Raw genomic sequence first — 13,029 nt, forward strand, 5'->3', positions numbered from 1 at the left:
CACCTGTACACCAGACACCTGTACACCAGACACCTGTACACCAGACACCTGTACACCAGACACCTGTACACCAGACACCTGTACACCAGACACCTGTACACCAGACACACCAGACACCTGTACACCAGACACCTGTACACCAGACACCTGTACACCAGACACCTGTACACATGACACCTGTACACCAGACACCTGTACACCAGACACCCCAGACACCTGTACACCAGACACCCCAGCCACCTGTACACCAGACACCCCAGACACCTGTACACCAGACACCTGTACACCAGACACCTGTACACCAGACACCTGTACACCAGACACCTGTACACCAGACACCTGTACACCAGACACCTGTACACCAGACACCTGTACACCAGACACCCCAGACACCTGTACACCAGACACCCCAGCCACCTGTACACCAGACACCCCAGACACCTGTACACCAGACACCTGTACACCAGACACCTGTTGGACTTGTTAAATTTGATTCTGTTCAAGAAGTCAGTTCAAAAACTGTCACTTGTGATGAAACTGGCCAGAACTGTCAAGGGCAACTTGGCCAAAAAGGTCATTACTGTGTAGACTTACAATTAACTTCCCAAAATGTGGAGGAAGGATTATGGGGGGAGAAAAATTCTGGGCAAAACTTACATAGAAAGAAAAATGCGAAGGATGGTTTACAAAGAAAGAAAAATAGAAATAAATTAGCTTTGGAATTGGATGGCAGAATTGTGGCATATAGAAGACAGAGCAGGATAGATACATCTCTTTCTAAAAGAGAAAAGGGCAAGAAGAAACTGGCTAGCCTTTTGCCCAACTTAAACCCATCAGTTTACAGTGCTAACATCTTCTCTAACACTCTCCCAGCACGTCAACTTCCTCAGATGCAGCCCAAACTTGCAGCTGTACAGCTGTATGAGACAGCTGTACAGCCGTATGAGACAGCTGTACAGCCGTATGCCATTCTCCAGACTGACAGCACCATCAGACAAATTATGCCAGCAGTCACTCTGCATGTCACAGATTCTCATCAAGTTATGGTCAATTATGACCATCGACATGTCACAGATACATGTCATTATGACCATTTGACATCAGATCATCCAGTTAGTCGCCAGCCTGTTTGGCATCAACCTATTGCTGTCTCTAAATGCAGAGAAGAAAATGCTTTGTCCACTTTACTTGAAGGAAAAAACTCCCTAATAAAACCAAGTAGTAAAAGAAAAAGAGAAACTGGAAAATGCAGTCGTAACAGAAATAATAAAAAATCTAAGCTTGTCACCCCAGCTTTGGCCAAACTTGACACCCCAGCTGTGGCCAAACTTGACACCCCAGCTGTGGCCAAACTTGACACCCCAGCTGTGGCCAAACTTGACACCCCAGCTGTGGCCAAACTTGACACCCCAGCTGTGGCCAAACTTGACACCCCAGCTGTGGCCAAACTTGACACCCCAGCTGTGGCAAAACTTGCCACCCCAGCTGTGGCCAAACTTGACACTCCAAATGTAGCCAAACTTGACACTCCAAATGTAGCCAAACTTGACACCCCAGCTGTGGCCAAACTTGACACCCCAGCTGTGGCCAAACTTGACACCCCAGCTGTGGCCAAACTTGACACCCCAGCTGTGGCCAAACTTGACACCCCAGCTTTGGCCAAACTTGACACTCCAAATGTGGCCAAACTTGACATCCCAGCTTTGGCCAAACTTGACACCCCAGCTGTGGCCAAACTTGACACCCCAGCTGTGGCCAAACTTGACACTCCAGATGTGGCCGAACTTGACACCCCAGCTGTGGCCAAACTTGACACTCCAGATGTGGCCAAACTTGACACCCCAGCTGTGGCCAAACTTGCCACTCCCAGTACTGAGACTGATGTATCTTTCATCAAAGTGCAGAGTTGTGCTAGATCTAGTCACTCCAATAATTTGACTCTTAGATCCTGGAGCAAAGTGGAGCTAGCAAAGAAACTGTCCAACAAAATCAAGAAGACAACCCAAACATTGGAATTATTTCAAACTCGGCCCCCCAATGCTGGCTTGTATTCCTCCAAGAGTTCTGAGAGTGAAAAATTGAATATCTGTGAAGATTTCCAAGCTGAAACCTGTGAGTCTGTTAGTGCTACACAACAAAAGGTTTGGAGTTCAACACATGTCTCATCTGTATCCTGTAAAAGACATTTACCCCCCAAAAAACGACTTTCGTTGGATGTAAATACAACACCAGGAAGCCAATCAGCAAATGGTTTACAGTTACATCCAGGAGCCATTACTCTCCCAATGAAAAGCTCCAAGACACACAAGAACAGTGGCAGTGATATGAAGGTAAGTTTAATCAAGAAATCATCTGTCAAACCATTCTAATGTAGCCTGATAGATAGCACTGACGTCCTAATGTAGCCTGATAGATTGTATCCCCCCCCCCCTGTCAATTACCCCCTCCCCCGGACATTGCCCCTCCCCCCGACATTACCCCCGGACTAATTACCCCCCCCCTGTCAATTACCCCCCTCCCCGTAGGACATTACCCCCCGGTTAGGGTTAGGGTTGTGTCTAGCGTTGGTTTTGGTTTTGTGTGAAGTTTTAGGCTAAGGTGGATGCTTAGGTTTTGGTCTTTTTCTTAAGGTTTGGATTAAAGTAGTATATAGGTATAGAATTCTAGTTAGAGTTAGGATTCTAACTTGAGAGGGGGGGGGTAATTGACAGGGGGGTAATTGCTCCTGGGGGTAAATACGGGGGGGGAATGTTCGGGGGGTAATGTCCTGTAGCCGATAGATTGCGCTGACGTCTAATGTAGTCTACCAACCACGTGTAACACATGTTTACTCTGGCTGGTGGTCAATTTAGTTACAATACAATTTTAAAATACAATTTTTATACAATTCTAAATACAATTTTAAAATACAATTTTTATACAATTCTAAATACAATTTTAAAATACAATTTTTATACAATTCTAAATACAATTTTTAAATACAATTTTTATACAATTCTAAATACAATTTTTAAATACAATTTTTATACAATTCTAAATACAATTTTTAAATACAATTTTTATACAATTCTAAATACAATTTTTAAATACAATTTTTATACAATTCTAAATACAATTTTAAAATACAATTTTTATACAATTCTAAATACAATTTTTAAATACAATTTTTATACAATTCTAAATACAATTTTTAAATACAATTTTTATACAATTCTAAATACAATTTTAAAATACAATTTTTATACAATTCTAAATACAATTTTTAAATACAATTTTTATACAATTCTAAATACTATTTTTAAATACAATTTTTATACAATTCTAAATACAATTTTTAAATACAATTTTTATACAATTCTAAATACAATTTTAAAATACAATTTTTATACAATTCTAAATACAATTTTTAAATACAATTTTTATACAATTCTAAATACAATTTTTAAATACAATTTTATACAATTCTAAATACAATTTTAAAATACAATTTTTATACAATTCTAAATACAATTTTTAAATACAATTTTTATACAATTCTAAATACAATTTTTAAATACAATTTTTATACAATTCTAAATACAATTTTAAAATACAATTTTTATACTATTCTAAAAACAATTTTTAAATACAATTTTTATACAATTCTAAATACAATTTTTAAATACAATTTTTATACAATTCTAAATACAATTTTAAAATACAATTTTTATACAATTCTAAATACAATTTTAAAATACAATTTTTATACAATTCTAAATACAATTTTTAAATACAATTTTTATACAATTCTAAATACAATTTTTAAATACAATTTTTATACAATTCTAAATACAATTTTAAAATACAATTTTTATACAATTCTAAATACAATTTTTAAATACAATTTTTATACAATTCTAAATACAATTTTTAAATACAATTTTTATACAATTCTAAATACAATTTTAAAATACAATTTTTATACAATTTTAAATACAATTTTTAAATACAATTTTTATACAATTCTAAATACAATTTTTAAATACAATTTTTATACAATTCTAAATACAATTTTAAAATACAATTTTTATACAATTCTAAATACAATTTTTAAATACAATTTTTATACAATTCTAAATACAATTTTAAAATACAATTTTTATACAATTCTAAATACAATTTTTAAATACAATTTTTATACAATTCTAAATACAATTTTTAAATACAATTTTTATACAATTCTAAATACAATTTTAAAATACAATTTTTATACAATTTTAAATACAATTTTTAAATACAATTTTTATACAATTCTAAATACAATTTTTAAATACAATTTTTATACAATTCTAAATACAATTTTAAAATACAATTTTTATACAATTCTAAATACAATTTTTAAATACAATTTTTATACAATTCTAAATACAATTTTAAAATACAATTTTTATACAATTCTAAATACTATTTTTAAATACAATTTTTATACAATTCTAAATACAATTTTTAAATACAATTTTTATACAATTCTAAATACAATTTTAAAATACAATTTTTATACAATTCTAAATACAATTTTTAAATACAATTTTTATACAATTCTAAATACAATTTTTAAATACAATTTTTATACAATTCTAAATACAATTTTTAAATACAATTTTTATACAATTCTAAATACAATTTTTAAATACAATTTTTATACAATTCTAAATACAATTTTAAAATACAATTTTTATACTATTCTAAATACAATTTTTAAATACAATTTTTATACAATTCTAAATACAATTTTTAAATACAATTTTTATACAATTCTAAATACAATTTTAAAATACAATTTTTATACAATTCTAAATACAATTTTTAAATACAATTTTTATACAATTCTAAATACAATTTTTAAATACAATTTTTATACAATTCTAAATACAATTTTAAAATACAATTTTTATACAATTCTAAATACAATTTTTAAATACAATTTTTATACAATTCTAAATACAATTTTTAAATACAATTTTTATACAATTCTAAATACAATTTTAAAATACAATTTTTATACAATTTTAAATACAATTTTTAAATACAATTTTTATACAATTCTAAATACAATTTTTAAATACAATTTTTATACAATTCTAAATACAATTTTAAAATACAATTTTTATACAATTCTAAATACAATTTTTAAATACAATTTTTATACAATTCTAAATACAATTTTAAAATACAATTTTTATACAATTCTAAATACAATTTTTAAATACAATTTTTATACAATTCTAAATACAATTTTTAAATACAATTTTTATACAATTCTAAATACAATTTTAAAATACAATTTTTATACAATTCTAAATACAATTTTTAAATACAATTTTTATACAATTCTAAATACAATTTTTAAATACAATTTTACTTTTTTTAAACCACATGCCATGTTTATGTACATTTTCAGTGACAAAAAGGAAATAACCAAATTTTTTTTTAATATTTAAAACTTCATTTAGTATAGTCTACTAAAAACATCAAATCGAGCCTAGTCTATAGGCCTATACAGTTTCTTTTAGTTAAGTTTGATAAAAACCAAACAGTCAAGTTTTATAACCATATTTATTCTAATAACGTCGCACATTATTTTCAAAACTATGTAATGGGTCTTTTGACGGCTTTTGAGAGTCTACTCGTTGCTGTTCGAAATTGTGTTTCACTGCTCACTTCTGGGAAAAAATGCGCAAACAAAAAGTGCACACACAGAGAAATGCGCCCACAGAAAAATGCGCAATTAAGAAAATTACACACACAGAAAATGACACGCAGATCTTTCATCAATTATGAGTGTGATTATGTGTGTATATGTGTGTATTTTTATGCTTGCATGTTCAAGTTGGTCTGTGTATATTCTCAATCATGTATATTTTAAACTTAAAAATTGAATGCCACCGCTTTTTCTAAAATTCATAGAATCATAAATTGCTGATATTTTCCGATCATACACACATAGATGCTGTTGACCGAAGGTGTTTCGACCATAGATGATTGGCCCACACGTTATTTGACAACAGCGAAGGGTTGTCCACTGGCAATTTGTCAACCAGGGTTGTGTAATCAAAGGGTTGTCCACTGGCAGTTTGTCAACCAGGGCTGTGTAATCAAAGGGTTGTCCACTGGCAGTTTGTCAACCAGGGCTGTGTAATCAAAGGGTTGTCCACTGGCAGTTTGTCAACCAGGGTTGTGTAATCAAAGGGTTGTCCACTGGCAGTTTGTAAACCCTGGCTGTGTAATCAAAGGGTTGTTCACTGGCAATTTGTAAACCAGGGTTGTGTAATCAAAGGGTTGTCCACTGGCAGTTTGTCAACCAGGGTTGTGTAATCAAAGGGTTGTCCACTGGCAGTTTGTCAACCAGGGTTGTGTAATCAAAGGGTTGTCCACTGGCAGTTTGTCAACCAGGGTTGTGTAATCAGATGATAGGACCAAACGTGGTTTGTGAGACAACGCCTCCCACCACCCACGTCAACCGACTGACCCACCCACGTCGACCGACTGACCCACCCACGTCGACCGACTGACCCACCCACGTCGACCGACTGACCCACCTACGTCGACCGACTGACCCACCTACGTCGACCGACTGACCCACCTACGTCGACCGATTGACCCACCCACGTCAACCGACTGACCCACCCACGTCGACCGACTGACCCACCTACGTCGACCGACTGACCCACCTACGTCGACCGACTGACCCACCTACGTCGACCGATTGACCCACCCACGTCAACCGACTGACCCACCCACGTCAACCGACTGACCCACCTACGTCAACCGACTGACCCACCTACGTCAACCGACTGACCCACCTACGTCAACCGACTGACCCACCCACGTCGACCGACTGACCCACCCACCTGTCTGTCAGTCCAACCATATCTCTCTCTCTCCAGTTGTAAAAATGTGGGGGGGGGGGGAGGCTAAGAAAAAAAGAACACTAAGAAATTGCATCATAGACTGGGGTCACTAGTACACTGAAGTCACCCATTAGTGACGTTCCCTGAAAGTTATTACATCAGCTAACCATCCTGCTTACTTTTAGACATTTTCAAATAGAGCTACTTATATTTTTGTGTGCACATCTCTCGTTTAGTTAACCGAAAAACTGTTTTTCAAAGACAATAGAAAGTGCATGATATTTATATATATGGACAGACAAGTGGGGGGGGGGGCTCATTCGTTCCGGTGGTAGGTGTTGGTGCACGTGTAAGTGTAGCTGTAAATGTATGTTTATATGGAAGTGTAGGTTTAGGTGTAGGTTTATTTGTAGGTGTAGGCTTATGTGTAGGTGTAGGCTTAGTTATGCAAATCAGCACTGGTCAACACCCGCGGTGAACAAACTGCCTGTGGTCAACCCTTGGCTGTGGACAACCCTTGGCTGTGGACAACCCTTGGCTGTAGTCAAACAAGATTAGGGCTTATCACCTTTGGTCAAAAAGTATCTGTAATCGGAACATCTTAGCAATTTATGATTCTATTTATTTTAGAAAATGTGGCATTTATTATTATTTTAAAATATACATTTTTCCTGTGCACGCAATTTTCTGTATGCGCACATGTAATCTGAATGTGACTAAACAACTGTAGGAAAAAAGTCACAAATGTTTATTTTCATGGAATTTGTCCATAGTTTTAATAGTTTTATTTATTACGTTCTCAGAAAATGCAAATCAACATATAGTACTAAAAAAAAACGAGAGTGATCTCCCCTAAACTTTTTCGAGTATTCTTAAATATCACTACGGTGGATGGCAATGCGGGATATAGACATGATTTTTAATCAAATTTTAATTACTTAACTTTTTAAAATAGAATAGAATCTCGTAGAAAAATTAATTGCGCACCAAGTGAATGATAAACAATATGGGTATAATAGTGCAGAATATTATTAGTACTTATTATTATAAATAATAAATTCATTTTCGTTTTTTGAGAAATCGGAAATAGCGTAAATTACTACTTCCGGTCAACGGAAATTACACAAAGTTTGACAGAAGGCAGAAAATTTGATCTTTTACTTATATGTGAAATTGTGGACCACACTATCCCTTCATATGCCGAGGTCACAGAAACAAGTGAACTCTACTTCACTTGCCCCATAGACCATCATGTTTGAAAGGGAACTTTACTACTACTACTTCCGATCAACAGAAATTACTCAAAATTTGACAGAATGTAAAGGATTAGATATTTTATTGATATGTGAAATATTGTCTATCTATCTGAAACAGTACTGAAATTACTGAAAAGCCAAAAGTAGGAACCGGAAATCTCTGAAAAGTTTATAAAGAACTAAGAATTTGATATAATACTAATAATACTTATAATTATAAATGAAATTTCATCAACCTAGCTGCAACGGTACTCAAGTTATCGTGTTCACACACACACACACACACACAGACATCCGGACGAAATTGCAAAACTTAATGTTTTTCCGGTTCATGGAGATATAAAATGTCAAGATTTGTGGAATTCTTGATTTCGATTTGTTGCTCGATTACCATACTTCCTCTAAAAAAACAGGGTAAAAAACACCATGCTTATTTAAAAACATCCAAAACTATACAACTTTCAACAAGTAAATCAAATTATTTCTTAATAAACATTTGAGACTTTTTTCTGTGATTTTATTTCTGTGACTTTCTCCAATCAAATGTTTGCGAAACTCTGGGATCGGCGCCGTCTTCTAAGAAAGACAATGTATGAAGAAAACAGCTAGTCTGGATTACATTCTTATTAGATCTCAACCTCATTTTTTATGTTCATTGTTTCGTGTTAAGTATATTTCACAGTGTATATTTTTTTTGTTCATTGTTTCGTGTTAAGTATATTTCACAGTGTATATTTTTTTTGTTCATTGTTTCGTGTTAAGTATATTTCACAGTGTATATTTTTTATGTTCATTGTTTCGTGTTAAGTATATTTCACAGTGTATATTTTTTTTGTTCATTGTTTCGTGTTAAGTATATTTCACAGTGTATATTTTTTTTGTTCATTGTTTCGTGTTAAGTATATTTCACAGTGTATATTTTTTTTGTTCATTGTTTCGTGTTAAGTATATTTCACAGTGTATATTTTTTTTTGTTCATTGTTTCGTGTTAAGTATATTTCACAGTGTATATTTTTTTTGTTCATTGTTTCGTGTTAATTATATTTCACAGTGTATATTTTTTTTTGTTCATTGTTTCGTGTTAATTATATTTCACAGTGTATATTTTTTTTTGTTCATTGTTTCGTGTTAAGTATATTTCACAGTGTATATTTTTTTTGTTCATTGTTTCGTGTTAATTATATTTCACAGTGTATATTTTTTTTTCTAGAATTCTCCCCAGGCCAGACGAATGGAAAAACTACTTGAAAAACTTCACCATACAAAGACATCCCTGCTTTAAATACAGCGGTCAGGGAGACGGCATGAGGCAGTTTCAGAGTCAGCAAGACACCTAAATATTGTTTATAATATTTATATTTTATTAAAACATAAAAAGGAAAAAAAAACTGCAGTTTTGTTTTCACATTTATTACTAATTTATGTGTTTTTCTTTGTTGTTTAATAGCACTATGACTATGAATGATTGAATCAATAGTCTGTGTTGTCATATGCGACATTCAAAGTTTGTAACCACAAGTGCTTTGAATGGACACCAGCGAGTTGACGAGAATCCTTTCATAATGTTGTTGACATGGAATAAAAACGTGCTTTTTTTAGACTTGGGACCGTAAAAATAATAAAAAAAATAAAAACTTAAGCCTAAAATTAATTCAGAAATTTAATATTTTTAGAATCAATGTTATAAATTTGCAGATCCAGAGACCTTGAAAATAATTTGTTGAGTTTAAGGCTACATTTCTATTTATTTTCATCAAGCCAGAGTTATAAACCGATGTTTCACTTTCGTAAGACAAACATTGATTGGCTGTACAGGAACTATGTGATCGATTTCTGACAGCCCCACTTTATAGTTTTTTGATTTGTTTACAAAACTTTGCAGATTAAGTTTTTAAATAACAATGCAAATTTAAACCCCTTGACCTAGTTTTTCTTTTTTTAGCTTACAATGTGTACAATAAAATTTATGTCGCCATTACACGTGAAAATCAAAAACATCAAATACATCCAATCTTTAGTAAAATCTGAAAAAAACCAGACAGACAGGATTTTATAACCATATTAATTGTAACTACGCCGTGCATGATTTTAAAATTAATTTATGGACCTCTCAAATACCTTAGAGACTTTTCTCGCTGGCGTCCATTAAAGTATAGACTAAAGACACGCTTTATGAAACTTTTTAGCAGAAAAGCTTTTAGGCCTAATCATCAAAAGAATTCCTACCATTGAGGTCCTGCTATATAGCCAAAGTTGGAGAAGTTTTGTAACCGTGAAAATTTTTTTTTTTAACAAATCTTAAACTAAGTTCCACATTTATATCTGTGTGTGCACAATAACTCGAATAACAGTAGTAACACTTCATTTCGATGGGGGAAATTGCATACATAAGCAATACTATTCGAAAGTTTCTATGAAAACAATTTTGGAGAAAAAAAAAAACCTCTGCAGTTTTAAAAACGTCAAGGCTTTATACTTTCTCGTATATAGTAAAGGCCTACTCAGTATAGAGAAAGTATTGTAATGGTGCAAAAAAAAATCGAGATTTTTGAAAATCTCGACGTTTTACACCTCCCTGAGTCAGAAAAACATAATTTTGCAATCTTGTCCGAATGTCTGTGTATGTGTGTCTGTAAACACGATAACTTGAGTACCGTTACAGCTAGGGTGATGAAATTTAATATAGTCATATATAAGTATATCAAATTTATTGATCCGTTTCAACTTTTCAGCGATTTCCGATAACAGGAAGTGGAACTTTTTCTACTTTCAATATTTCAAAATCCAATAACTTTAGTACTATTTCAGATAGATAAATGAAATTTCACATACAAGTAAAAGATATAATTCTCTGCCTTCTATCAAATTTTGAGTAATTTCCGTGACCGGAAGTAGTAATTTTCGCTATTTCATATTTCTCAAAAAAAAAAAAAAAACGCATGTGAATTTATCAAGTTTCTCTCCATTGCGCATACGTATCTTTTTTCCGGCTAGAATCGGCCGAAAGTAAAAATTCATTTTTAGACCTATCCACTCCATTAGGCAGATTTAGTTGTGTTCTTGTTTCTTGACCTCGGCATATGTAGGAATAATGTGGGCAGCACTATGCCCTGCCGCTTTTACAACAGTACACATCAGAGATGGAAGGACTCAGAGCAGTGTTTCTTCCAGACTTTTTTTCTCCGGGGGGGGGGGCACTTGAAATTTACGGGGGGGGGGGGGGGGGGGGGGGGCAGCAAACTTTCTTCGGGGGGGGGGGGGCGGACACTGTTAAAAGTATATATTTTCTATATAAATTATATAAATTTCATTTCGTTCGGGGGGGGGGGGGGGCGGTAAAAAAATTTCGATGCCTGGAAGAAACTCTGACTCAGAGACGTTCCACTGACTTAAAACCCGGATTCGAACTCGAGGGGAGTAATCATTAATGTCAAAAATCAAACATGTTTTAATTTTAACCACTCATAGTTACCTTAATATGGCATTTCTGAGAATCTGGTAGCTTTCCAGGTGCCAATGGCATTAGAGCGATCTCCTTAACAAAGTTCAAGTATGTGTCGCATCTGCAAGAGGTCGATCTAATTCAAGAACTTAATAAATGCTTAGTTTTAATAAGGCAGTCTGTCTTGGTCAGTTTTCTTGATTGAATTTTAGTTGCCCACTTTGTTAAGAAAATTTCCTCGGAAACGGGCCTGCCAATACCTGATCTAATTCCGCTGTGAAGAACAGACATTCCCTAATTTGCTTTTATATAATACAGATCTAGATCTGCGAAACAGTTTACAGTATCATTTTCAGAAAAACAACTGACAAAAGCAGGACTATTTTTAAGAAACTGCCAAGAAAATTGACAGGGACCGGCAAAAGTGGAAAAAGTTTTCTTTGGCCACCCCGTGTGTCTTCGGCACAAAAAGGAAAAGATGATGTCATCAACTTCAACGATGCGGAGTCGCGGTTTATTTTGCTAGAATTTTTTTTTTTTTTTTTTTTTTGTACTTCCTTTGTTATAAAATTTAATAACTGCTCCCTTGACAAAGTTGAAATGGTTTTGCGCATGCGCCAAATGCATTTTATTAAACTTGGCGAATCCAAGAAAGCGCCTATGGAGACCAACACTTCCTTTATTGATTAATGTTCGTCTCTATTAACTTTTGCCATTTGGTTTTTTTTTTTAAAAAAAGGATGTAGATCTAGATAAGATCTAGCCAAAGGATTAAAATAACCGACTGCTACATAGTACTACATATAAATAATATAATAATATAATACTTGTCTTGGTATGATTAGTTACTCAGTAGTAAAGTAGTAAAAGTAGTCACTGGACTTGCTAAGCAGCTAAGTATATAAATAAAGAAAGGCAACAAATTGAACAAGGGCTTAGGCAATTTTTTAGGCTTAGTTCTACTCTTAGCTTAGACCTTAGACTTAATAATTTTTAGTAGGCGTACCTCCTCTATTGTAACTGTAGTACTACCTAGTGATCCTAGTCATAATTTAATAAATTTAAAATTAGGCCTACCCTATAGTATTATTTATTTAAAATTTAATGAATGGACACCACCAAGTTGACCAGAATCCTTCCATCTATCTTATTGATTGTTGACTAGGATTAATAACGTGGTTTTTGTTTAGATTTTGCAATTAAAACAACTGTAAAAATAATTAAAAACTTAGGCCATTCAATAGAAAGCTTCAGGGTTTGTTTGTTTTGAAGACATCACACTGCCCATGTTCTAGAAGTGCATTACTAAAATGGTGACCATTTTTGCTTTCACTATGTGGTAGAGAAATAAAACTAATGATTATGAAGCCGTCGTCAATGTAAGAAATTGGAACTACCCGTTTCTATTTAAGTCTGTTATTTAAGAATTGTCAGGCCAGAT

The 13,029-nt window shown here is 33.4% G+C and overlaps 2 protein-coding genes across 6 annotated transcripts in view; both read left to right on the forward strand.

The window, feature by feature from the left end:
• The first annotated feature begins 218 nt into the window (after positions 1 to 218).
• LOC131954236 (neurofilament heavy polypeptide) lies at positions 219 to 9,518 on the forward strand. Its single transcript, XM_059317801.1, has 2 exons — positions 219 to 2,330; positions 9,357 to 9,518. Exons 1-2 carry the CDS (start codon positions 891 to 893, stop codon positions 9,426 to 9,428), a joined length of 1,512 nt encoding a protein of 503 aa, XP_059173784.1. The 5' UTR covers positions 219 to 890; the 3' UTR covers positions 9,429 to 9,518.
• Positions 9,519 to 12,227: 2,709 nt separating this feature from the next.
• LOC131954239 (serine/threonine-protein kinase 33) overlaps positions 12,228 to 13,029 on the forward strand; it is a 66,721-nt gene continuing 65,919 nt past the window's right edge. For 2 of the 5 annotated variants that reach the window (XM_059317809.1, XM_059317805.1), the window contains exons 1-2: positions 12,245 to 12,423; positions 12,779 to 12,967. In XM_059317809.1, the coding sequence (XP_059173792.1) occupies positions 12,945 to 12,967 (23 nt within the window). In that variant the 5' untranslated portion in view covers positions 12,245 to 12,423; positions 12,779 to 12,944. Of the gene's footprint in view, positions 12,424 to 12,778; positions 12,968 to 13,029 lie in introns of all 5 variants that reach the window. The other 3 variants (XM_059317808.1, XM_059317806.1, XM_059317807.1) reach the window with 3 other exon arrangements.

This window comes from Physella acuta, unplaced genomic scaffold (assembly GCF_028476545.2).
Source record: "Physella acuta isolate Inbredline_101_S28 unplaced genomic scaffold, ASM2847654v3 ptg000982l, whole genome shotgun sequence".
In the NCBI taxonomy this organism is placed as follows: domain Eukaryota; kingdom Metazoa; phylum Mollusca; class Gastropoda; family Physidae; genus Physella; species Physella acuta.

Bases quoted from the DNA above. Each gene is read 5' to 3' on its own strand.
- LOC131954236 (XM_059317801.1), top strand. From the start codon at position 891: ATGCAGCCCAAACTTGCAGCTGTACAGCTGTATGAGACAGCTGTACAG. The intron at 2,331-9,356 runs GTAAGTTTAATC...TTTTTTTTCTAG, and splicing joins ACAGTGGCAGTGATATGAAG to AATTCTCCCCAGGCCAGACG.